Raw genomic sequence first — 27,639 nt, 5'->3', positions numbered from 1 at the left:
CGGAAAGCATGAGTATGGTACAGTTGTATATCAGACCTGGGTACCAAATAGTATTCGCTTTCTGTTAAATAATTTATCTGTGCTTTATCGACCTAGCCCGATGCAAAGCAACCCCTGAATTAGTCGCATAAGTCCCAACCCTTCCCACCTGGCACTCAATCAAGCTCAAAGTATTCATATCCAATCCTTTTTGAACCCAGGTCTGGTTAGAAATGTGGTGTTCTTTTTAATTATGGCGAGTTACTCCATATGGTTGCCTTGGAAACATAAAGACAAGATCAGTGCTAGTCTTTCTGCACATTGGCATAGTTGGTAATGTCTTTATTGATTTGGCATCAACATCTGGACTAGCAATTGGATCTTCATGAAAAAGAATGTATTTTCTTAGCCGATAATCAGCTTGTTTCATTGTATAGCTGATGTCTCTTCCACTAATGAAATATATAGCCTACTAAGCCTATACTATGAACAAGGTATTATATAGCTAACACGATCAAAGAAAATAGAACATGTATTAGTTATTTGCAGTTGTTGTGCACATTATAAAAAAGGAGAGGAGCTTCCTTTATCCTGTGATGATTATGGGAGAGAGGGCGACTCACACATACAGTATCCATTGTGCTTTGCTGTAGGCCTGTATTTTTAAGAATGGTCCCCTCACGGCACAGTAAAAAGCATCCATTTCCTCTTCATTATTTTCCAGCGAATGTTGCAAACGAGCTCAAATGAGACAATCAAAGCACTTATATCCTAATGCCTGTGTTCCCTCTCCGTGAAACATAGGACTAATAATCACTGAAAATGAATGGGGCCCATAAAACACTGCAATACCCCCCGGTCCCTCCGCCATTTACTCTTTCGCTTGCTTAGCCATTTGGGCATTTCCGTAAATTATTAACCCTTGAAAACTGTTATTTCATTCATGAATAATTGAGAGAGGAATTGCAGAAAAAGGGAAGATGCAGGGAAGCATGACAGACAGGACCTTTCAGGGTAATTATTGTGATCTGGAAATGGGGAAAAGTGGGAAGAGCTGCATTGTGCATCCAGATGTTCCTGTTTGTAATCTGCTGTAAACACTTTTTAGTTTAGAAAAATACCAAAAAGCCTAATCTGACTTTAAAATGTAATTTAAAAAGCAGAGAATTCTCCAATAATTTTTAGACAACCCATTACAATTTAATGTTGTGCACTTCACCTAGGCAGAGCGAAGCAAATGCAATATATGGATTAATGTTATAAATTGTATATGTCTGAAGTTCAATGTAACCTCTGGCAGTTTCTCATAGCTGTATGTAAAGTCCTTTATCAAATCTGTATTTTGTGTAATGCCCTTTAAATTGATAATAACACACTTTCACTTTACCTGCATATTTTAGATACAAATGGCAGCCCAAAAATGCTTTTATGAACAGTACTTGCAATATTTCTTTGATTTACAATGTATTGTTCCATTTGCCGTGTTATAAAAGACCAGCCTTGCACTTTCCTTTTAACATCAAGCTTGGCACTTCAATCATTGCAACTCTTTCTCAAGGATACTCTTATTCAGGAAATAATACATTCCCACTGGGCACACCACGCCAATTGGGTAATATTTGGTTGAGACGTTGATCAATAACATTGCAACCTATATTCACCCACAAAAAGCTAAATTCCCTATGTGTTATCACTATGCCTTCAGCCATCTAAAAGCAGAATCAACATGAGGACTTAATCCTGTGGTTGAAATTTCCCCTCCAAACAACAGTCTACATTAAAGATGTTTTCACAAATTTTGTGTATATCAAACGTAAATTCCTCTTCACAATATGTTGACAAATTATGTTGAGTTTTCTTTCTCTTACGGATTCCTGACCCTGTGAGACCCATGGATACCACTGTTTCCAGGTTTACAGTCTCGCCTTCCTCATTGTCTCTCTCTCCCACTTCAGTACCTATTTACAGTACAAGGTAAAGTTAGTCCTTCAACAAGAGCGGGCTCTTTTACATTTTGAATTGGAGATAAACAAACTGTATTAGCTCAATGCTTTTGTCGCATTCACACGCCAACCATGAGATGAAGGCTGAGGATAAAAACTCAGTGCTGCTCGGTCTTTAGGGGCGAGATAAGACTTGTAAAATGGCAGTTCGAATCAGAGAATCTGTTTGTAACTCAATCCTGTTCCATATCAATAGTTGTATAACAATGCCAACTTGATAGTATTGAATCAGAATTTAATTACAATAACATGTACATTTGTTGGTATTGCACAGGACAGGTTCCCATGAGGCTTTTGAAATTAGTGTATACAAAATAGGCATAGGAAATGAGTATTGTGACTCCATGCAAACATGAAAATGTATGTATTATCTGCAATGCAAGTGACAGATCAACATCAATTTTTCCTTTATTTAACTAGGCAAGTCAGTTAAGAACAATGATATTGCCCTTTTGTGCCAACATGCAAAATAATAAAAATACAACATTTTGTTTTATATAGAAGATACTTTGAATAAATGTTTGAGAATCACCACCATAAATGTTTGCAGCGGCAGTCTAAATTATCTCTGAAACATTCCCACTAATTTTGGGAAGATTTGACCACCCCCAACCTAGTAAATTTGCTAGAAATATGGTGAGGACATATTTAACATAATTACTCAATTCTCTGGGGCTTCTCTGCTCCCCATATCACTTGATTTACTAAAACCCCAAGTCTCTTGACTCTCCTTAAATTAGGTCACGGCTGCGATGTAACTCGAGCCCTGTAACATGCACCTAGTAGGACTTGTATTACTTAAGCACCCTCAAATCGATCAGCAATGTATTATTCAGGAGCATCTGGTGGTAAGGTTGTCAATGTCAAACGTGGTATGCATGACTGATCTACTCTAGAGTGACTAGTCTGTGACGAGTCGACAAGGAGTTAATGGTCGCAGGCTGGACGCCATTAAAGGGGCAATCTGGGATTGGTACATCAATTTTTTTAACACTTTGGTGTTGTTTCAATTCCAGATTGCCCCATTAAAGAAATATTACGATAGAACCAGGACTATGTAATAAAATTATTACTATTCAATCTGATGCAACTGTTAGCTGAGGCAAGATTACATTGTATGAAATCTTTTAGGTTTTTAAAACTTACTTAAGCTCGTAAGCAGACCTGAGAAAGTGATGACATTAATATTTTTATTCAAATTGGTGTCGTCGCATCTTGTGGATTACAAAGCTTCCTGTGAAAGTGATATATTCCACAAGAGAACAGGCAGTGACCTCAAAGAACAGGCTCTCCCATTCAAGCACTCGCATTACTGCATTTTCTCTCAGTCCCATTGGGCACAACAGCTGTCTCTACATTGGGAGGTAGAGGACATGGTACACCATAACTCATTTGGCCTTTAACAAATTTCAAAATCCATTTAACAAATCACTCACTCAAAAGTTTGCAGAGAAATTAGCCCAATGTAAATGCCCTGGAAATGTACTTTGATTAACTATTCATGTTCAATGGCTTGAAAGTGGGATATCGTTTTGCCTATTATGGCATAGTCACAGTGATAAACTGCTGCTTCATTGGCGTTCTAAGGATTATATTTTGGTCTGTAAGCATTATTGATATGTGAAATCTACACATTTTCAAATGCTCAGTTCATTTGATATATCTTCTTCACTGAGAAACAGAAGCACTATTATATTGGTGGCGTACAATATATTGACATGGCATTTTGGTGACATTATGAAGCTTGTTTAATATCATCTTATTGTATTGTAACATCAAATGATCCATCATCCTGAGCATGACGGACGGTTCTAACTGGTTGGATAGAGCTGACGCTCAAGGTTTATGAAGGTTAGCCCAATGTAAAATATATAGCTGGACCTATAAACCCGTTGGACCCTTGATTAAAAAAAACCCTAGAGTGTGTCTATTCTAATGGATCATCCATTGGGACAATGACATTTACCACATAGACAACTTATTTTCTCTTTCCTTCTTCTAAGGGGCAACGGTCAGTTCAACGGATGAAAAAGGAGGAGTGTTCAGACAAAGTGTTATCCAAAACTGTGTTGAATTTATTAAAATGACTAAAAAGGACATTTTAACAAAATAATAATGGTTGCCAAGGCTCCCTGTTCAGTACATTATCATGCTTAGCTATGAAAGTAAGACGAGCTAAACAATGTGTGAAATACTAGAACATTAAATCAAGCTGATTTCTAGATACGCATGGATTTGAAGACAAAGGACGAGATTGCGCTAGAAGATTGATTTTGTTAATGGTGCAAAATGCCCCGTTCAACCCATCTCTGAAAGCCTGATTGTGAGAGTTCTGTCTTTACATAAGGAATGGGGCTTATACAACAGATTATCAATAAATAATGCATTAGCTCCCATCTGGCTGCATTCATTGCCTTCCCTTATCAAAGCCTGGGTTTGTCGATATTCCCAGCTTCGCTGTTTCCTGACCTCTTTGATTGCCTCCCTTGCCTTCCCTTTGCACCCACCAGCTTCATCAAGAGTATTGGAAACATGCTTCCCATGTTCCTAGTGCTGCCGTTCATGTATACTTTTTTTTATTTTTACCCTCTTTTCTCTCCAATTTCGTGGTATCCAATTGTAGTTACGATCTTGTCTCATCGCTTACAACCCCCGTATGGGCTCGGGAGAGACGAAGGTCGAAAGCCATGCGTCCTCCGAAACACAACGCAACCAAGCCGCACAGCTTTTTAACACAGCACGCATCCAACCCGGAAGCCATGGACCTCCCGGTCGCGAGCCTGGGCGCGAACCCAGAGTCTCTGGTGGCACAGCCCTACACCACTGCGCCACCCGGGAGGCCCAAATTAGAGAAACTTTGCCTGAAGATTGATCAACACACATCCTTGTTGGTGTAAATGCATTACAGGAAATGTACACTCCTGCTCAAAAGTTTTAGAACACCTACTCATTCAAGGGTTTTTCTTAATTTTTAAAATATATTTAGATTTGTTCAACACTTTTTTGGTAACTACATGATTCCATATGCGTTATTTCATAGTGTTGATGTCTTCACTATTATTCTGCCGAAAAAAATGTCAAAATAAATATCAAAATAAAGAAACCCTTGAATGAGTTCTTTTGACCGGTAGTGTATAGTAATGTAATTTGTTTAAGGAGAAGTACACATTGCAGGAACAGAGCCATTTAAATATATAATAACGCAATATTGTTTAAGGAGAGGTACAGAGAAAACAAATATTATTTTAAAGAGGTGCACAATAGTTTTTTTTATACTAGATCTTAAAGATACTTGATTTGTAAAGTGATTGTGTTTTGTTCTTTGGAACTCTTGCTCCTGTTAATTGCGGGACAACTAATACCAATAACAAATCGAATCAGGCATGATGTTGATTATCTCAATTTACACTATCATGCTAATTTATTGAGCATGGCACTACAATTGTATTTTCCTTCCATTAAAATCAAGTTTGGATGTGTGTAAAAACCTTCCATAGTCTGCGTTGTTTTAATATTATATGCCCATGGGGAGAAATGATGGTGCTTGTACATGTATTTAAAACAAGTTTTTGTTTTGTTAAAATTTTATTAGAATTATTTGTTCTCTTTTTAGGCCTCAATAATGAATTTAATATTGCTTATTGACAATGTTTGGAATGTCCATGCCCAGCCATAATGCAATTTACAGAAAGCCTAGCCTCTATATCAGTGTGAATGCTATTGAAACCATGAAATTACTTATAGCAATGTGGACTGCAAATGGGTTCAAATTAATGTATTTAGCAAAGATAGGTATACAGTTTGTTATTTTGTGTCTGTAAGCCATTTAACAAACTTACATTGGAATTGGAGTTGATTCCAAGCAATTCAATAAAATACGGTAAAGACACAACTTGAAGAAACCACATATTTCGCCACGGAGCATGTTCTGATTCGCCAGTAAGAGGCTACGCCTCGACCCACCCACAGCTTTTTCCTTCATCAAAACCCAGGCTGTCGTGCTAACGACAGCAAGTGGGACGATAATTGTGATTGTGAAAATAGCTAAATATTTCTGACACCCCTGAACCTATAGCGCTACTGACCTGCATTTAGGCTTAGATTTACCATTGCGTTAGGCTGTTGCTCGGTAGCTTAAATGTACTTTATGTCACTCTTCTGTGTCATCGAACTTGCCACGTGCAATTTAATGGCGTATCTGTTCAATTGATCCCCTGTCTGTGGACTAATGTGCGTCTAAGCTAAATTGAAGAATATTTATTCCAATGAGATGGGCATTTTGTTTGCTCATCATCACCACACATTTTTATGCATCGTTATCTGCCTCTTAAAGGTATGGTGTCCTTTTCAGGCTCCTAATTCATATTCACGGTTACATGACAAAGAAAATGATTATTCTTAATTTAGATCAGCTAATCAATTTTTTGCAGTTTAATTGGAAAATTCTCATAGTAAATAAAACAGCTCTGGGCTAAATGTAATTTCGCCGTCACCCTAATGTGTTATCCAGCCAACAGCAATTTGTAACATTAATAACAATAAATTGAGTTAGTTGGGTGCCTTGGAGGAACAACTGGGCATGATGTGTATTCAAATCATAGAGCCCTATTCTAAATGTCATGGCCATTTGCAGCATGTTAGTATAACAGGGAATTAGAAGGCAATTATTTGACTGCTGTGTCTGGATTAGGTGTGACTGCCATAAGATTTGTCATCCAAACCTGAGTCCCCCTGTTCTTTTCCACTTGCCATTTCACTCCAGGCGGATGTCAAAACACTAATGTCCCTCCTATCTAGACTGATTAATTGGAGTTTATTAATGTTGTTGGCCCAAACACTGTGGTCCTTTTCTGCTTCCCACTCAAGGCAACAGTAGAGTATAGGGGGCATGTTGATCACCACTAAAGTCATACAGTAAATCACGATTGGTGTATCTCTAATGGAAATACTGTATGACTTTAGTGGTGATCAACATGCCCCCTATACTCTACTGTTGCCTTGAGTGGGAAGCAGAAAAGGGCCACAAATGTCCTCATAATGTCCCCTCCCCATTTCACTGAGTCATTTTAGCATCTGTGAACAAAATTCACATTTTCTTTGAGTGTCTGTGGTTACCAAAGATCCCATAGCACTTATCGTAAGAGTAGGGTGTCCTGGCTAAATTCCAAATCCCGGCACAGGCAGAAGAGGACTGGCCACCCCTCATAGCCTGGTTCCTCTAGGTTTCTTCCAAGGTTCCGGCCTTTCTATGGAGTTTTCCTAGCCACCATGCTTCTACACCTGCATTGCTTGCTGTTTGGAGTTTTAGGTTGGGTTTCTGTACAGCACTTTGTGACACCAGCTGATGTAAGAAGGGCTTTATAAATCAATTTGATTTATTGATTGATTGATCATGGCCACCTTATTATATTATTTATTTTTATTTTACCTTTATTTAACTAGGCAAGTCAGTTAAGAATGAATTCTTATTTTCAATGATGGCCTAGGAACAGTGGGTTGACTGCCTGTTCAGGGGTAGAACGACAGATTTGTACCTTGTCAGCTTGGGGGTTTGAACTTGCAACCTTCCGGTTACTAGTCCAACGCTCTAACCACTAGGCTACCCTGCCACCCCAAGTGATAATGGTCACTTATTAATCATTACCTCATATCAGTCTCATTCTGAACGTCGCAGACTTCTTGAATCTGCACAACCCGAGTCTTACGGATCATTCCATACTACAAAATTGTCTCCCCTGTAACTATTCCCAAGGTTGTTGATATTGTCGTGACGTGACTCTCATTAATGTGATGTAATTTATTGAATAATTACCTACTATGCTTAATTGTTACTAGATTAAATTAATAATGTAACAATTAACTCATTAGGATTTTGGGGCACCACGGGAGAAGTTGTTTAATGAGTTACCATCTCCAGAATTAAACTAAAGAATATATATAGTGATAACGGTCACTTATTAATCATTACCTCGTATCAGTCTCATTCTGAACGTCGCAGACCTCTTGAATCTGCACAACCCGAGTCTTACTGATCATTCCGTACTACACAAATGTATTTGATTATTTATTTACTAGCAAACTAAATGATAACAATAAGATAGACACACACGGTATAGGTTATTGATTAGTAGCATTGATTGTTAGAGGCTCCTTTGTCTTCTTCAACCTTGTGTTAATTTTCAGGGTCGTGCCCAATCTAGACCCAGCTGCAGTGGTCTAGTCTGGTATGTTAATTCTTAACCCAATCCTTTATACCCTCGGCTGTAAAGGAGCGTTTCCGTCATACTGACACGTTGTCTGAGCTCCCTCGGGCGTGGCTAGTTACGAGGCAAGGTATCATCACTACTATGATCTTGTTAGATAACTAAAATCACAATCCTATCATCACAAAAATATTGTCTTCATCCTTGATATTTTCCCCATTCGGATTATGAAATATATTGTCCCAGTGTTCATTGATGGATGTTGAAGTTTTGGGGCAGCAAAACCTTCCGTAAAAAAGGGATAGGTACTTCCCAATACTGAGGAGGAAGGGGTGAGAATCCCCTCCTGCCTAATTTACGACCGAATGTTAATGTGTCAAAACTGGCCCACCCCCCATTTCCCTCTTTTGTGGGTAAGAGAGTTTGGTAGTTGTCAGCTATTTACCAAGCTGATGTGAGGCCTTTGATCCTCACCCATGAGAGTCATGACAATGTAAATAAGAATGTGTTTTCAGTCAACTTACCTGGTAAAATAAGGGTTAAAAAACAATGAATAAATAACTGCTGCCAAGGTAACAGAGTTAATTTGCAGAAAATGAATGCGATCAAAAAGTTGGAAATCCATATCTCAGGCCACTTGAATACGCCATATCAAGTAAATTTGCTGTAAATCTAATCGTATCTATCAAGTTTGTTGCTAGAAATCAAGTTACCACTGTAGGTACATCATACACTCATTGGGATTTTGCCACAACCATAGCTCAGTAGAACATGTCAATCAGCATCCGGATGTGACTGGGCCATGTACCCTCTGCCCCCACCTTCTTCCTCTCCCATCTGACCCCTCCCCCTATTAGGTTCCTCCGCTCTCTGGCACGCTCTCTGCCCCTGTACATGACCCTGGCCTGGATCTACTCGGTGGCAATGATCGTGAAGGGCATCGTTATGGAGAAGGAGGCGCGTCTGAAGGAGACAGTGAGGATGATGGGGCTGAGGAGCTCCACCTACTGGCTGAGCTGGGCCGTGTCCAGCATGCTGCCGCTGGCTGTCAGTGCTCTCCTCCTCACCCTCATCCTCAAGGTGATTCACCACTAATTCCAGACATTCACCAGTTCTTGGAGGGCTGTGGGCATCAACTGTGGGCTTAGGCTGTCAATGACTTGACGAGAGGAAAGTGATATTTGTATTGTAATAAGCATGTAATAAGCCTGTAATAAACTATAATTAGAAGTAATACCAAACAGCAGACCTGGGCCTAGTGTTGTAACATTTTAGATACATTTGGATGAGTCTATCAGCTTGCATACCACTGCTTGTAATAAAAAAAGTGGTGTAGCATTACTCCTAATGACACTATTCAGTGGGTTTGGGTTTGTTCAATCAAAATGGTAGCGAGGAGGAGAGTTTAATCAAAGACTTGAGTTGCCCTGGAGCACAAACCTCCAAGACTGCGAAATTATTTCCTTGTAATGCTGATGAGCAGAGTTACGCCACTATAGGGATTATATTACAAATAACCATAGACTAACAAATAAAGGCTCACTCCTACAGAAAAACAACAAAATGGCAACTCCACCAAATGGATTGCTGTTGAGATCGGGCAGGGGTGTAAGCACTTGCATAGACAGATTTATGGATGCAAGGACTGACCATCCTTTTGTCGTGTCTTTGGCTATGCCGGATAATACTAATCATGTAAATGTAATTAACTAGAAAGTCGGGGCACCACAAAATAATATTTATAGAGCTGTTATCTTCCGAATAAACTCTTAAAGACCTAGTAATATTTTACATCAGTAGCAGTCAATATTAATCATCAGCTTAATTCAGTCTCATCTGAAAGTTGTTGAAAATTCTTGGTTATCTTCACGAACCCTGGCTAACAAGTTGAATCAGCAATACAAAATTGGGTTTAATTATTTATTTACTAAATACCTAACTAATCACACAGAATTACATGTACAAATAATGAATTATACCTTGATTACAAATTACGTCATGAAGGAAAACGTCCCTAGCGGGCGGAACAGATATGACAGCTGGTTACACAAAAGAAAAGGGGTGGGTTTGAGTGAAAGAGCGGGAAGACTGAGGGACAAAGGTAGAAGCTGTGCTATCGTAAATACAGTATCTTATGCATTCTAAATTACCGCCCATTTGGAAAAGGAAAATGCAATAAATATTTACTCTGAGCTGCGCTCCGGTAGGTTGGTTTAGATGGAAGGCCGTGTTGCCAAACCGAGTCCTTTGTCCTTTGAAGAATGTCTCTGGTTGTCAATTGAATACGTTGTAGTAACGTCGTTGTGTGATAGACGGGATACTCTGTCTGTTCCTTCCTAACCCTTGTTTGCAGCTGCGGTTGCCAACTCAATGGCTAGGTATCCCTTCTGTAGTGAATAAGAGGTCAAAGTTCATACTATTCGCAACCAAAGCTCACGCTGATGTTGGCTTCGTTCTGTAGTTATTATCTGAACCATTCTGACATCAGACCGTCGTCCTCACATCCTCGGAACAGGAGGTTATATTGTCGTCAAGGCTTTATATAGGAAGGGAGAGGAGGGCGTGTTTGAAATTGTTATAACCCATGTCCCTTCACAGGGGCGGGCCACTGATTGAGCAGAGCCCTAACCTTATGAAAACCCAAATCTCTCATTTGGAAGCTAAAATTACATTTCATCTCCTCACCAATAATTTTATATTCAAACATTTAAATTGAACAACAATTCCATGTGAATCCGATAACTCTGATGTGTAGACTTTCCACTGTAGAGGTTATTTAATCTTATCATTGATGAGAATGTCTCAGACGACAACCGAACTGACATCATATTCATTAAGTACCACCGCATATGTTCAATTGGTCGGATTACCAGAATATAGTTAATTTCCCCCAACCTTCTGATGTTCCCAAAATATCTATGTTAACCAAGGGGTTTGCAAATGTAACATCAGTAGGGTAGAGAGAGGAAAAAGGGGGGAAAAGATGTATTTATGACTGTCATAAACCTACCCCCAGGCCAAAGTCATGACACTTTACATCAACATGATGATAAATCATATTTCGAAGCTGTGTTAGAAGTACAATAAGTGATACATTTTTAGGAGTAGTCTTGATAAGACGCTATCAACACCTGGTGAGTAACTCTGCCTACAGCTTGTCAAATCATTAACAATGAGTCATTTTAATCAAAAGCTTTATTTCTGTGCCGCTTTGTGCTGTCTTCACAAATAATAAGTTAATCACCACAATCAGTCGCAATCAATCTGCTTTTGTCTGTGAAGCTTGTTCATTGTAAGATAGCCTTCTCTTGCCTGAGCTGCTAGACGCAAGAAATGGTTATGCCTCGAACATCCATCGGCAATCAATACTCCCAAAGTGCTAACTTGGGTAGTTTAGCGGCTACCACTGGAATACTTAAAGAAATACATCCTTCCTTTCTTCCTTCCTTGAAGTAATCAAATATGTAAAATGTTTGTATTAGTGAAAGTAAATCCATGATAATGTAGGATTATTTTATAGGATATATTATTGTTTTCTAAATCGGGGTTGTATAGTTCTAAAAATATGGTGAATCAGTTGTTTGGAATTGTAATGGTAATTGATTATCTACCTAACAACTGCTTTGATTTATGCTGATTGGTCAGATGTTTGTTAATTGTTGGAACAGGAAGTAGTTTAGTTTACGCATGGCTGTAAATATGGTAAGTTTGTCATTAAACCTGCAAAATAGTAATCTGTATATATCCATTGTTTATCCTTAGTCATCTATCCACTATGTAAAGAACCCTCAAACTACAACAGCCTTGCTTTCACCTATCACCCATCACTTGCAGATCTGTGATTAACTAATGAAATCTTCCCCCTTCTTTCCCCTTTTATTATCACTTTCATCCTGACCCTTTCCCGGTGCAGTATGGGAAGGTGCTGCAGTACAGCGACCCCTCTGTGATCTTCGTCTTCCTGCTGGTCTTCTGCGTGGCCACCATCATGGAGTGTTTCTTTATCAGCGTGTTCTTCTCCAAGGCCAACCTGGCGGCGGCGTGCGGGGGCCTCATCTACTTTGTCCTCTACCTTCCGCACCTCCTCTGCTATGCCTGGAGGGACGTCTTGGGGTTCCAGGTCAAAATCGCTGTGGTGAGTGGACCTATGGAACTACTCTTGTGTACTGTTACTTCCACCACAAGTCCATAATGGACAGCAGAGACCCAGTGGGTGTTTATTAGGGTTTGGATTTGGAACTGTATTGAAGACTAAGTAAGTGATTTTGTAATGGTGTTGAAGAGAGAGGAAGGTTGTACTTTGACCAAGAGAATTGGATTGAGGTCTGGGCTTTGACTAGGCCATTCCAAGACATTTAAATGTTTCCCCTTAACCTGTTGCGTCGACCAAACCCGCATCCGGGATTCTATTTACAGACCTAAGCTCATTACCATAACGCAACGTTAACTATTCATGAAAATCGCAAATGAAATGAAATAAATATGCCATCTCTCAAGCTTAGCCTTTTGTAAACAACACTGTCATCTCAGATTTTCAAAATATGCTTCTCAACCATAGGAAAACAATCATTTGTGTAAAAGTGGCTAGCTAGCGTAGCATTTAGCGTTAGCATTAGCGTTAGCATCCAGCACGCAAGATTTCAACAAAAACATAAAAGCCTTCAAATAAAATAATTTACCTTTGAAGAACTTTGGATGTTTTCAATGAGGAGACTCTCAGATAGCAGATGCTCAGTTTTTCCAAAAAAGATTCTTTGTGTATTAGAAATAGCTCCGTTTTGTACATCACATTTGGCTACCAAAAAAAAAACGAAAATTCAGTCCTCAAAACGCGAACTTTTTTCCAAATTAACTCCATAATATCGACTGAAAACATGGCAAACGTTGTTTAGAATCAATCCTCAAGGTGTTTTTCACATATCTCTTCAATGATATATCGTTCGTGGAAGCATGGTTTCTCCCCTCAATCAAATGGAAAAGTACAAGCAGCTGGCGTTTGCGCACCGAATTCCACGCAGGACACCAGGCGGACACTTGGAAAATGTAGTCTCTTATGGTCAATCTTCCAATGATATGCCTACAAATACGTCACAATGCTGTAAACACCTTGGGGAAACGACAGAAAGTGTAGGCTCATTCCTTGCGCAATCACAGCCATATAAGGAGACAATGGAAAACAGAGCTTCAGAGATTCTGCTCATTTCCTGCTTGACACATCATCTTGGTTTCGCCTGTAGAATGAGTTCTGGGGCACTTACAGACAATATCTTTGCAGATTCTGAAACTTCAGAGTGTTTTCTTTCAAAAACTGTCAAGAATATGCATAGTCGAGCATCTTTTCGTGACAAAATATCACGCTTAAAACGGGAACGTTTTTTATCCAAAAATGAAATAGCGCCCCTAGAGATCCAACAGGTTAAACCACTCAAGTGTTGTTTTAGTAGTATGCTTAGGGTCATTGACCTGCTGGAAGGCGAACCTCCGTCCCTGTCTCAAAACTCTGGAAGACTGAAACAGGTTTCCCTCAAGAAGTTCCCTGTATTTAGCGCCATCCATCATTCAGACTAAAATTGAGCTTTTTGGCCATCAAGGAAAACACTATGTCTGGCGCAAACCCACCCACACTTAAATTCTGAACAGTTTCCCAGTCCCTGCTGATGAAAAACATCCCCACAGCATGATGCAGTCACCACTATGCTTCACTGGTACCACTTGCTTGGTGGTGCCCCTTGCTTAGATTGCACACAGGCACTTAGATTGCACACAGGTGGACTTTATATAACTACTTATTGTCTTCTGAAGGTAATTGGTTCCACCAAATCTTATTTAGTGGCTTCATAGCAAAGGGGGTGAATTCATATGCACGCACCACTTTTCTGTTTTTTATTTCATTGAATACTTTTACAAGGCACTGTAATACCCATAAAATCTAGCTGGCAAACAGGGAAATGGTTCCAATCGTTTTTTACATTTACCCATAGGGGATTTGAGAAACACTTAAAATGAGGGCTGTGTTTCGTGTAGGCTTACCCTGGCATGACGTTTTGATAACCGTGTAAATCTCTCTAGGACAAGGTGACTTTTAGAAATATATTCACCTGTATTTACCCCTCCAAAATGAAATGCTAATTATGCCATGATGATCTTGACGAGATTGCTGAATTTAGGCAAAGGTAATAATCTCTGGACTAACTATCTATTATTAGCTAAATGTAGTAATTAAGAAATTGGCAACATTTCTTTAAATAGACAATTCTGTGAACTGTCTTGTGCAAGTTTTTTAAATTGACACAATACCTGTTAGCAAAGGTGTCAGCTAGAGATGACGTGCAGGAGCTTGCAGGGATTTGTAGTCTTGCATGATGTCTACTTTGATTCCAATAAACCTTTTTGAATCTGAGAGTAAATTGAGCCAAATATATTTATAAAAGCCAGGGTAAGCTTACACGAAACAGCCCTTATTTTAAGTGTTTATAAAATCCCCTATTGGAAAATGAATGGTGGAGAAACGATTGGAACTTTTTCCCTGTTTGACCGCTAGGTTTTATGGGTATATGACACCACTGTGGTGCTCTATTAATGATATTCCTATGTGCCTTGTAACCATTCTTCTCTCAACCTTTTAACTCTGCCAATGTATCACCAGAACTATATTGTTAACTTCAATAACCCCCTGTTGTTATTGTATTTGCCATTTGATCCAATTATTTATTGATCTCTCCCAACTTTCCCCATTAAGTTTGCGTGTTTTGGGGTGTAGCCCATTGCCCTTAGCCCTTACTGTATACAAAATCAATTTGCGATACTTTTTTCTGTGATCTGAAAGTCTGAGATTTCCTCTGACAACAATAATAATAATAATAACATTGAGTACTGTTGTTTCATTTCCTATATGGTGCAGTTATTGAGCTTTTAAGGTTTAGTTCACACGGTGATATTACTTTTCATTTTCTGACTGCTCTCTGTCAGAAGTAGGGGAGACCGGGGTTGGTTGTTACACGTTTTACTCTTGTGTGTTATTTCTCAGCACCAGTATATCTCACAAGACTCCTTTCAACATTAATAGAAAGACCAAGGTCTTGGGTTGAAATAGGGACCCTTTTTATCGTCATATCTTCGTCCACTCTGTGCACCTGTGACAACCAGCCCCATCACAGGGTTGGTTGTGTCACACAGTATGGGGTTGGTTGTCACAATGTTTGCTGGCAGCTTATTCCTTTTGTAACAGGAAATTAAGCAATATAGCACACAGTCTTAGAAATAGCATTTATTTGATCGAACAATGTCTAAACTTTAGCATTTTATGCATGTGTATGCATGTGTTTGCACATTCATATGTACACATGTGGGTGTGGGACAGAAACATGTGTGTGAGAGAGGGAGGCAACAAACCCACATAGCACAGATACCACTGCCCATTGGATATATACAGTACATGATGCGGTTTAGACTTTGGACCGACGTCTCCACACTACATATTCCCAACACACTACATATTCCCAAAGGAGTTTGTGTTTACTGGGAAGGGAGGTCTCTATAGCAACAACAGCACAAAAGAGCTTGAGATTGATTGTATTCTGGCTCTGATCAATGTGGTTATAATGGAGTTGATAGTGACGACCAACCCCACATTCCATGTGATAACCATCCCCAACCAACCCCCAATGCTAATTGCCTCCCAATTTTACTTACAACATGGCTTGACTTAGCAAATCAGAAATAGGTTTGGGATGCAGCTCCCCATTTCATCTATTCAACAAACCACATTTTTCATGTACACTCCCATAATTCAAACATTTAAATAAAGAAAACACATTCCCCTCACCTCAATGTTTTGCATTGCTGACATGAATTGACCAGGTGGATGAGTAATTTTCAAAGAATTCACACATTTTAATCTTAAAATTATTACACAGCACCCTCTAGATTGGGAGTGATAAACAGCGGTGGGACCAAGTCACTATTATTTGAGTCACAAGCAAGTCTCAAGTCACAAAAGTCCAAGTCCCAAGTAGAATGGGTTGAGTCCAGTGGTGTAAGCAGGAATATGTTTATGGCATGGCCAGCAAAAATGTATACCTACACATAATAAACTAGAGGCCTATAATTAATTGACTATGAGACTGGAACATAATGTGCTGATATAATAGTAATAATGACAATAGGCTTGGCAACCTCTCACTGATAGTAGGCTAGCCTAGGCGACCAGGAGATAGTAGGCTATGCTAGGCTAGACAGCCACAAATGTAATCATTTAACACTAGAAGAGCCGAGAGCGTCATATTGACTCAAAACGAATGTATTTTTTGAATGACTTTGCCATTTTTTAAGTTATAAAGTTAGTCTAAAGACAAGATTAAATTGACAATAGTCTGAAGGAAGAGAATATTATCAATTGTTACATTGTATATGAAGAACAGCAGAGGCTGGAATATATACAGAGGCAGGGATACGAAACTCAGTGACAAAAAGTGACTTTTGCAAATTCTCCTCCAGAGCCACCAGAGGGTGATCTGTTTTGAGATCTATATAGTATCAGAAATAGCAGATTATGTCGTTTCCAAATCACGTACAGTGCCTTGCAAGAGTATTCACCCCCCTTGATGTTTTTCCTATTTTGTTGAATTACAACCTGTAATTTAAATAAATTTTTATTTGGATTTCATGTAATGGACATACACAAAATAGTCTAAATTGGTGAAGTGAAATGAAAAAAATTACTTGTTTCAAAAACATTTAAACGGAAAAGTGATGCGAGCATATGTATTCACCTCCTTTGCTATGAAGCCCCTAAATAAGATCTGGTGCAAACAATTACCTTCAGAAGTCACATAATTAATTAAAGTCCACCTGTGTGCAATCTAAGTGTCACATGATCTGTCACATGATCTCAGTATATATACACACCTGTTCTGAAAGGCCCTAGAGTCTGCAACACCATAAAGCAAGGGGCACCACCAAGCAAGCGGCACCATGAAGAGCAAGGAGCTCTCCAAACAGGTCAGGGACAAAGTTGTGGAGAAGTACAGATCAGGTTTGGGTTATAAAAAGTATCAGAAACTTTGAACATCCCACGGAGCACCATTAAATCCAGTATTAAAAAATGGAAAGAATATGGAGAGCGAGCGCCGTCCACCATAACTCACGGATCAGGAAAGGAAGGCTTTACGGAAGAGTGGCCAGAAAAAAAGCCATTGCTTAAAGAAAAAAATAAGCAAACACATTTGGTGTTCACCTAAAGGCATGTGGGAGACTACCCAAACATATGGAAGAAGGTAATCTGGTCAGATGAGACAAAAATGTAGCATTTTGGCCATGAAGGAAAACACTATGTCTGGCACAAACCCAACACTTCTCATCACCCAGAGCACATCATCTCCAAAGTGAACCATGGTGGTGGCAGCATCATGCTATGGGGATGTTTTTCATCAGCAGGGACTGGAAAACTGGTCAGAATTTAAGGAATGATCGATGGCGCTAAATACAGGGAAATTCTTGAGGGAAACCTATTTCAGTCTTCCAGAGATTTGAGACTGGGACGGAGGTTCACCTTCCAGCAGGACAATGACCCTAAGCACACCGCTAAAGCAACACTCGAGTGGTTTAAGGGGAAACATTTAAATGTCTTGGAATGGCCTAGTCAAAGCCCAGACCTCAATCCAATTGAGAATCTGTGGTATGACTTAAAGATTGCTGTACACCAGTAGGAACCCATCCAACTTGAAGGAGCTGGAGCAGTTTTGCCTTGAAGAATGGGCAAACATCCCAGTGGGTAGATATGCCACGCTTATAGAGGCATATCCCAGGAGACTTGGAGCTGTAATTGCTGCAAAAGGAGGCTCTAGAAAGTATTGACTTTGGGGGGTGAATAGTTATGCACGCTCAAGTTTTCTGTTTTTTTGTCTTATTTCGTGTTTGTTTCACAATTAAACATATTTTGTATTTAGTAGGCATGTTGTGTAAATCAAATGATACAACCCTCCCAAAAAATCTATTTTAATTCCAGGTTGTAAGGCAACAAAATAGGAAAAATGCCAAGGGGATGAATACTTTTGCAAGGCACTGTATCCTTGCCAAACAACTCTTAAAAATGATCCCTTGAGCTGTATTTCTTTTTTGGGGGGAATTACTGCTATTACATGTGCTTCCCGCATGAACTCGCAACATTCAAAGCAGACGGCTTCCGGTCTATTGATGGAGGGGGCGAGATCTGAAAATAAATGTAGTGCTGCTTTGTTGCATTTTCCAAAGGCTCGATGTGATACTCATTGCACTATACATTTTTGTGCGTTTAGATATAGTTGTCCTTGTTTGATAGAGCCATTGGATGTCTTCAGCGATGTTCCTATCAGTGGATTCATTGCTAAATATAGAAGTTGACACATTTTTCCAGTCTCTGAAAGACTACAACTCTGGGGTGGTGCGAACTCTGGCCGTGTTCCTCCCTCAAGGCAGACTTTTTTGAAAGGGAGGCGGATACTAAAAACATAATCCTTTGGGAAAAACTGAAAGAACTGCCCAGACCAGAATGGCGTGATTCAAAGATGGAGCATTTTTCTTAGCTACATGGTGACATTCAACCATATATTATTCAACTGGAATATAGCGAAGAGGATTCTAAACAAAGAGTTGGATTTAGCTAGAAACTCAGCTAAAGCACCAAGATGGCATATGACAAATATGGTGGCTAGCTAAGTTCGGTATTTTTCCTGCAAGCCACCTAGCTAGCTACCTAACTTTAGTTGATCTACTGAGACCCATTTTATGTATTGCTGGCGATTATACTACAGTGTTACAGTAGGGGGAAATCTAATTATTTTTCTGTTTGCTAACTTAGGTAGCTAGCTAAGTTAGCTAAACAATTACAGGTAGCCATATCTATGACTAAAAATAGAAGAGGTTTTACAATCGGAGATCAATTGTATCTCGATTGTAAAATCTCTTCTCTTTTTATTTATTATCCCCTTTTCATGGTATCCAATTGGTAGTTACAGTCCTGTCCCATTGCTGCAACTCCCGTACAGACTCGGGAGAGGCGAAGGTCGACAGTAGTGTGTCCTCGTAAACATAACCCTGCCAAGCTGCACTGCTTCTTGACACAACGCTTGCTTCACCCAGATGCCAGCCGCACTAATGTGTTGGAGGAAACACAGTACACCTGGCGACCGTGTCAGCGTGCACTGTGCCCGGCCCGCCACAGGAGTCACAAGTGCGTGATGGGACATGAACATCCCTGCCGGCCAAACCCTCCCCTAACCCAGACGACACTGGGCAAATTGTGTGCCGCCCCATAGGCCTCCCGGCCCATGTGGCATACGGCCTCTAGTGGACATCCATAGCCCATCCAACTACCTCATCAACATATATTTATATATATATTTTGCTCCTTTGCACCCTAGTATCGTTACTTGCACACTCATCTTCTGCACATCTATCACCCCAGTGTTTAATTTGCCATACTGTAATAATTTCGCTACTATGGCCTATTTATTGCCTCACCCCCCTTATCCTACCTCATTTGCACACACTGTATATAGATTTTCTCATTTGTATTATTGACAGTATGTTTGTTTATTCCATGTGTAACTCTGTGTTGTTGTTTGTGTCGCACTGCTTTGCTTTATCTTGGCCAAGTCACATTTGTAAATGAGAATTTGTTCTCAACTAGCCTACCTGGTTAAATAAAGGCGATGCAGTGCCTTAGATCACTGCACCACTCGGGAGGCCCTACCTCTTCTCTTTTTAGTTGTAGATATGGCTACTAAACAGCAAGCTGTAATGTTACAACCAGCCACCTAAAGCTAGGTTTACCAGCAAATGTTAGCAAATAACTGGAATTGGCTAGCTAGTTAGCCTGGCACATGCTAAATTGTTATGTAACTTTTTGGCAAAAGTGAAACAACAGCAAATGTAAATATTTCTACTAGCTTGCTATGTAACACAATTGACGAAGGTTGACATTGGTTATGATTATGACTGTGGATGCATTTCAAAATTTTATTATTGGCCAACCAGCATGTTAGCTGCTAGCTAAGTTTACTAACTAACAACGAGGAGAAACAAGAATACAACAATTTAACTGTTATAAATCTCTAAAACTGCCTCCCGAGTAGCGCTGTGTTCTAAGGCACTGCATCGCCGTGCTTGAGGCGTCACGTGTCATAGCCGGCTGCGACAGGGACACCAATTTAGTGGTTTTTCTTTCGTACATATAGCCTACAAATCAAATCAAATTGTATTTGTCACATGCATTGAATACAAAGCGTGTAGACCTTACAGTGAAATGCTTACTTACAAGCCCTTAACCAACAGTTCAAGAATGCAGTAAAATAAATATTTACTGAATAAACTAAAGTTTAAAAAATTATATATCAAAAAAGTAACACAGGAAAATTACATAATAAGAATGAGGCTATGTACAGGGGACACCAGTACCAAGTCAATGTGCGGGGGTACAGGTTAGTCGAGATAATTGGTAAAGTGACTATGCATAGATAATAAACAGCGAGTAGCAGCAGTGTAAAAACAAAGCAGGATGGCGGTCAATGTAAATAGTTTGAGAGGCCATTTGATTAAATGTTCAGCAATCATATGGCTTGGGGGTAGAAGCTGTTAAGGAGCCTTTTGGTCCTAGATTTGGCACTCCGGTACCGATTGCTGTGAGGTAGGAGAGAGAACAATCTATGACTTGGGTGACTGGAGTCTTTGACAATTTTTTGGGCCTTCCTCTAATACCGCCTAGTATATAGGTCCTGGATGTCAGGAAGCTTGTCCCCAGTGATGTATTGGGTGTACACATTTAGCGCCTTTATGGACAGATGCCGAGCAGTTGCCATACCATACCACTCGCTCCACTTCAGCCCCTACAATGTTAATGGAGGCCTGTTCGGCCCTCCTTTTCCTATAGTCCACAAGCTCCTTTGTCTTGCTCACATTGAGCGAGAGGTTGTTGTCCTGGCACCACACTGCCAGGTCTCTGACCTCCTCCCTATAGACTGTCTCATCATTGTCGGTGATCAGGCCTACCACTGTCGTCAGCCAACTTAATGATGGTGTTGGAGTCATGCTTGGCCACGCAGTCGTGGGTGAACAGGGAGTACAGGAGGGGACTAAGCACGCACCCATGAGGGGCCCCAGTGTTGAGGATCAGTGTGGCAGATGTGTTCTTGCCTACCCTTACCACCTGGGGGTGGCCCATCAGGAAGTCCAGGATTCAGTTGCAGAGGGATATGCCCAGTCCCAGGGTCCTTAGCTTTGTGATGAGCTTTGTGGGCACTATGGTGTTGAATGCTGAGCTGTTGTCAATAAACAGCATTTTCACATAGATGTTCCTTTTGTTCAGGAGGGAAAGGGCCGTGTGGAGTGTGATTGAGATTGCGTCATCTGTGGATCTGGTGGGGCAGTATGCGAATTGGAGTGGGTCTAGGGTATCCCGGAGGATTCTATTGATGTGAGCCATGACCAGCCTTTCAAAGCACTTCATGGCTACCGATGAGTGCTATGGGGCAGTAATCATTTAGGGAGGTTACCTTCGCTTTCCTGGGCACAAGGACTATGGTGGTATGTTTGAAACGTGGTTATTACAGACTCGGTCAGGGAGAGGTTAAAAATGTAATTGAAGACACTTGCCAGTTGGTCCACGCATGCTTTGAGTACACATCCTGGTTATCTGTCTGGCCCTGCGGCTTTGTGAATGTTGACTTGTTTAAAGGTCTTGCTCACATCGGCTATGGCGAGCATGATCAGACAATCGTCTGGAACAGCTGGTGCTCTCATGCATGCTTCAGTGTTGCTTTCCTCGAAGCGCTTATAGAAGTCATTTAGCTCGTCTGGTAGGCTTGTGTCACTGGGCAGCCTGCGGTTGAGCTTCCCTTTGTAGCCCGTAATAGTTTGCAAGCCCTGCCACATGCTCCTGCTCCATGAAAGTGGCAGCTCTTCCTTTTAGCTCAGTGTGGATGTTGCCTGTAATCCATGACTTCTGGTTAGGATATGTACATACGGTCACTGTGGGGACTACACCATCGATGCACTTGATTGATGAAGCCGGTGACTGATATCAAGTCCAATCTCAAGTCTGGAGTTAGACTCAAGTCCAAGACATGTGACTCATGTCCACACCACTGGTAATAAGCACTGTTACAACAAACCCCAGTCACCCCTACAAGAACTCACTCATACTGTGTAACTCAAGTCTTTATAATGCACATACTTGAGAAAGAGGATAACTGAGACCGAATAAACCCATGGGGAAGTTTTGTAATGAAAAGATAAATAGCATATACATGCTCAACTTTTATTGTAGCCTTTCTGAGTGACCTTTCTGCTCTGTGTAGGATCATTTGTCATGGAGCTGTCTGTTCTGCAGAGACAAAGACACAGCCGTTCGTAATCTTCATTGCCGCGGAGACACATCTTTCGAGACTTTAAAGTAGAACCGTGATTCCTTGTTTCTGAAAATTGAAATATTTAGCCGCGGCCTCAAAAAATAGCCTACTCTGGCACCTGACAATGTTCTGTGTTTATCTTTTCACGCCAGTATACTCTATTTCCTTTAAACCCATTCAAACAAGTAATGCCAACTCAACGACACTGATCTTCTCTCTGAAAAGTGTTTTCAGGGTTTTTTATTATGTTCACTTTCAAGTTTTAATGTTTTGTGCACAATTACAGTGAAATGCCTTTCTTGCAAGCTCCAACCCAGCAATGCAGTAATCAATATAAATGTACAGTAGCACTAAAAATAACATAAGGGAGAACAAAAACAAGAAAAAACAAGAAAGTAAGAAGCTTTTTACAGGGTCAGTTCCAGTGCAGTATTTACAATGTGCAGTCATACTGGAGTGATGGAGGTAGGCATGTATAGAGGTAATGTGACTAAGCATCAGGATATACGATAAACAGAGTAGCAGCAGTGTAAATTATGATTGTATGTGTGTGTGTGTGTGTGTGTGTAGAGTGACTATAAATGTGTGTGCATGTTATGTGTGTGTTGGAGTGTCAGTGTGCGTGAGTGTGTAGAGTCCTGTGAGTGTGCGTAGAGAACGTGGAACAGTATAACACAAAGGTCACCTCAGATAGTTAATGTAGCCATTCTGTTGGCTATTTAGCTGTCTTATGGCTTGGGGATAGAAGCTGTTCAGGAGCCTGTTGGTGTCAGACTTGATGCACCAATACCGATAGCCGTGCGGAAGCATAAAGAACAGTCTATGGCTTGGGTGGCTGTAGTCTAATAATTTTCCGGCCCTTCCTTTCACACCGCCTGATAAAGAGGTCCTGGATGGCAGGCACCAGTGATGTACTGGGCTGATGATACTGGGTGATGCTGCCAGTCAAGATGCTCTCAATGTTGCAGCTGTATTTGAGGGCCCATGCCAAACCTTTTCAACTTCCTGTGTTTGTGTGGAAAAGTTGCCAATTATCCTTGTGGCATCTCCCTTATTTCTTCCTAGGTGTGTGTCATATCTTGTGTATGTAGAGGGGAGGAAAAAACACGACTTTTAATGTATTCCGTGCACAAAGTAACTTTGTGCAGTTTTGCCCTTGGCATTGAGATTTCATTCCTCCACTCCCCCTGTTGAGACGGATGGGCTACTCCTCTCATTTGCATGAACAATGTTCCTCTGACCGTGTTGACTTCCAGTCCATCCCTGTAGTTTATTTATTAGAGGGATGTATTTTCATCACCCAACATAGAATAAAGTACACCGTTTCCAGGCACACACACACTCACAGAGAGAAACACACACAACTCCCACTATTGTCTTTGATATCATATTCATACAATGCATTTTAATAATGGCAAATAATTTGCATTCATATTAATGACTGTTGTGATTTGAGGATTTCGCCTATGCAGAGATATTAGCCTATGCAGAGATATTAGCTGTGTGTGTGATATCACAAGGACAGTAATAATGTGTGGCCTTTTCGTGTTGATGTGTTTCATAGCGGGTGGTCTGTTTGTTTCTGGGGCTTTTGCCCTTCTCAAAGTCAGATTAGCTGCACCGTCACTCTGTCAGCCTGTCACTGAAAGGTCAGGGAGGGGTCACTTGCTCCCCTGCATCACCCTTTGTACCATGATTGGCTGCCAATTGTTTGGCAGTCGAACGTGTCCGAGCTCGGACTCAGGGGGACAGTTGAATGTGTGCCAGTGTCTTTGCATGTAGAGACTGCGGACAGCGTTCAGGTCAGACCTCGGGTGTCGCAGTAGGGTCATAACTTCCCCTATTGTCACTCATTCAGAATGTCATTCAATTACAGACATTGGCAGTTGGCGGGTGTTCGATGCGACAGAAGAGGGCCAACATTTACAATGTTTTTTTTGGTGCTGTTGTACATCATGTGTTGGTCTACAAGGCTTTATTAAGTGTTTGTGGCATCTGCCTGGGCTTAAACACTTGGGGTAAATGAAGCATGCCCAAACAGCTGGCAGGCAATATGGCAGAAGAGAGTGATCAGCTGTACCAGAGGATGTGTCATGGGCAAAGCACCATTTGTCATTTCCCTAGCAATATCCTACTGTATCAAAGATGGTTTTGAAGCATTTTAAAATAGGATGGAATGTTTCCAATTAGAATACAGATACTGTTGCAAAAGGTTTTTCTACAATTAGCCCTATTGAACACGACCATGGTTTCCCATAGCTAGGGTAGGCACTGATCCTAGTCAAAGGCTCAATTGAAAAATCACAAGATACACTGAGGGTACAAAACATTAAGAACACCTTCCTAATATTGAGTTTCACCCCCCTTTGCCCTAGGAACAGCCTCAATTCGTTGGGGCATGGATTCTACAAGTTGTCGGAAGCGTTCCACAGGGATGCTGGTCCATGTTGACATCAATGCTTCCAAAATGACTGTTGTGTCAAGTTGGCTGGATGTCCTTTGGGTGGCGGACCATTCTTGATGCACACAGGAAACGGTTGAGCGTGAAAAACCCAGCAGCGTTGCAGTTCTTCACACTCAGACCAGTGTGCCTGGCACCTACTACCATACCACGTTCAAAGGCACTTAAATATTTTGTCTTGGCCATTCACCCTCTGAATGGCACACATATACAATCCATGTCTCAATGCTTAAACACCATTCTTTAACCTGTCTCCTCCCCTTCATCTACACTGATTTGAAGTGGATTTAACAAATTACCTCAATAAGGGATGTTAGCTTTCACCTGGATTCACCTGGTCAGTCTAAAAGAGCACGTGCTCCTAAATGTTGTGTATAATTCAATGACAGTGTTGCATATCTGGTACAAGTCCTTTTTTTTGCCTTGAGGTTCCTGACATGCTCTGCCTCACGAATGTTGAAGGTGATAATGATGATCTGACATGAAGCCCGACATCCACTCTTGGATAATAACCAATCAGATCTAAACTGCATCCATTTCCAGAGTTTGCTGTCGTGTGTGGCCTTCGGGTATGGCTGTGAGAACTTCGCCAAGTATGAGGAGCAGGGCATCGGTATCCAGTGGAGTAACATTGCCCAAAATCCTGAGGGAGATCGGTACAGTTTCATCGTGTCCATCATCATGATGCTCATCGACGCCCTCATCTACTGGCTGCTCACGTGGTACATCGAGAACGTCTTCCCAGGTAACTCATTCATGAGAAAGCCATCAATAATGCACACTCCGGAGTGAAGTTTCCCCTAGGTACAGATCTAGGATCGGCTTCCCCTCCCCCAATCGTAACCGTCTGTGGGGAAAAACTGACCCTGTATCCGCGTCTCCCAGGATTCACGTCACCCTATAACGTAATGCTCACAGTACGGTGTCCCTATTAGGACTCTCCAACTCCAAGTGACTGTGACACAACTTCCATTAAGGTGTGAATGTCCTAATATGGACACCATGCTCTGCGAGTGCTGTTCATAATGACATCAGTTAGTGGATAAAGTGCAGTCGATAAGTAACGTATGTCCCACTGACATGAACATAATGTACATAAATGGAACACATTCCACCCGTGTGATGCTATAGTACTCTGACGTTGGGGGTTAAACTGTTTTATAGACCAAATGTACGTTATATTGTAATTACGGAATCCACAGAGTACACAGAATTGATACACTCTTCGTGTATGTGTTGTTGTTGGTCAATAACCAGAAAACAAATCGAATATCCCAGCAGACTGCCATAATATATTCATCTCATCTTCTCTAATTAAAATAAGAGGGGGATTTGTGCCAGTCTAGCTGGATGGAAACATGCACTGCAAAGTGTCATCCCTCAAGCTGTTAATAAAATGTGAATGATGTTCCTCCACTCTTGATAACAGGCCAATATGGAATAGCCAAGCCGTGGTCCTTCCCTTTCATGGCCTCCTATTGGTGCGGGATGTCTGCGGTGCCCAACGCTGACCCTAGTCAGTTCAAGGATCCCATGGAATACAATGGTATAGTAGCCAGTGGTATTCACACAAACACCTGTGCACAAACACACCCACACTCAGGCATTACGCAACAGTTATTTATTTGTCTGGTTTAACACAGGTCATTCCCATCACAGACTGAATGCAACCTCAATAAGCCTAGTTCATTATAACTTTAGACTCCTGATTGTTGGCACCTTGATTTTGTGTTAGATAATAATAGACAGATAATGCTGGGGGAAAAACAAGGTTGAGCTCGGAAAGTCAAAGCCTCGTTAGTAAATGACTGCTAATTAACATTTGGTCGAGGGAGGTGCAATGTAGTTTTATTGGCCGTGTCTAGGCCGTTTCGTATTCTGATCATGGAGTGGAATTCCGGAGTCATCATGCGTTTACACTGAAATTTGAACGTGCCCACCATATCCACATTGTGTCCGGATTCCCTTTTCTCATGCTATATTCAAATACCAGTATGCGTTCCGGAATAGGCTAAATGTGACTCAACACCTGGATTTGGTCTTAAGCAGCAACAACATTTTTTACATTGGATAAAAGTAGAGACTCAACTAACATTAGCTAATGAGCCAGCCAGCTAACGTTAGCTAGTTAAACAACAATGAACATAGTGCCAAATTTTGTGTTTTTTAGGCAAAAATAAGACCAGATTCATGCAGGGTAGTAATGACATGTCATTACGAGCCAGGCCTAAACGCACAACATCAGTGCCGAACCTCACTAATGCTCTTGAGGCTGAATGGAAGAAGGTCCCCGCAGCAATGTTCCAACATCTAGTGGAAAAGCTTCCCAAAAGAGTGAAGGCTGGTATAGCAGCAAAGGGGGAACAACTCCATATTAATTACCATGATTTGGAAATTATGTTTACGTCCCATGTTTCATGAGCTAAAATAAAAGATCCCCAAATTGTTCCATATGCACAAAAAGCTTATCTCTCTCAAATTTCATGCACACATTTGTTTACATCCCTGTTAGTGAACATTTATCCTTTGCCAAGATAATCCATACACCTGACAGATGTGGCATATCAAGTAGCTGATTGAACATTATGATCATTACACAGGTGCACATT

The 27,639-nt window shown here is 40.8% G+C and overlaps 1 protein-coding gene across 1 annotated transcript in view; it reads left to right on the top strand.

The window, feature by feature from the left end:
• The window catches only part of LOC139378978 (phospholipid-transporting ATPase ABCA1-like), a 269,741-nt gene that overhangs the window by 71,607 nt on the left and 170,495 nt on the right, over positions 1-27,639 (top strand). The window contains exons 14-17 of the mRNA XM_071121640.1: positions 9,043-9,265; positions 12,099-12,320; positions 25,574-25,775; positions 26,460-26,576. Of these exons, the coding sequence (XP_070977741.1) occupies positions 9,043-9,265; positions 12,099-12,320; positions 25,574-25,775; positions 26,460-26,576 (764 nt within the window). The remainder of the gene's footprint in view (positions 1-9,042; positions 9,266-12,098; positions 12,321-25,573; positions 25,776-26,459; positions 26,577-27,639) is intronic.

The sequence above is a fragment of the Oncorhynchus clarkii genome, chromosome 21, assembly GCF_045791955.1.
Source record: "Oncorhynchus clarkii lewisi isolate Uvic-CL-2024 chromosome 21, UVic_Ocla_1.0, whole genome shotgun sequence".
Classification (NCBI taxonomy): domain Eukaryota; kingdom Metazoa; phylum Chordata; class Actinopteri; order Salmoniformes; family Salmonidae; genus Oncorhynchus; species Oncorhynchus clarkii.
Note: the sequence above shows the minus strand (reverse complement) of the source record. Positions and strands in the feature narration are given on the sequence as shown.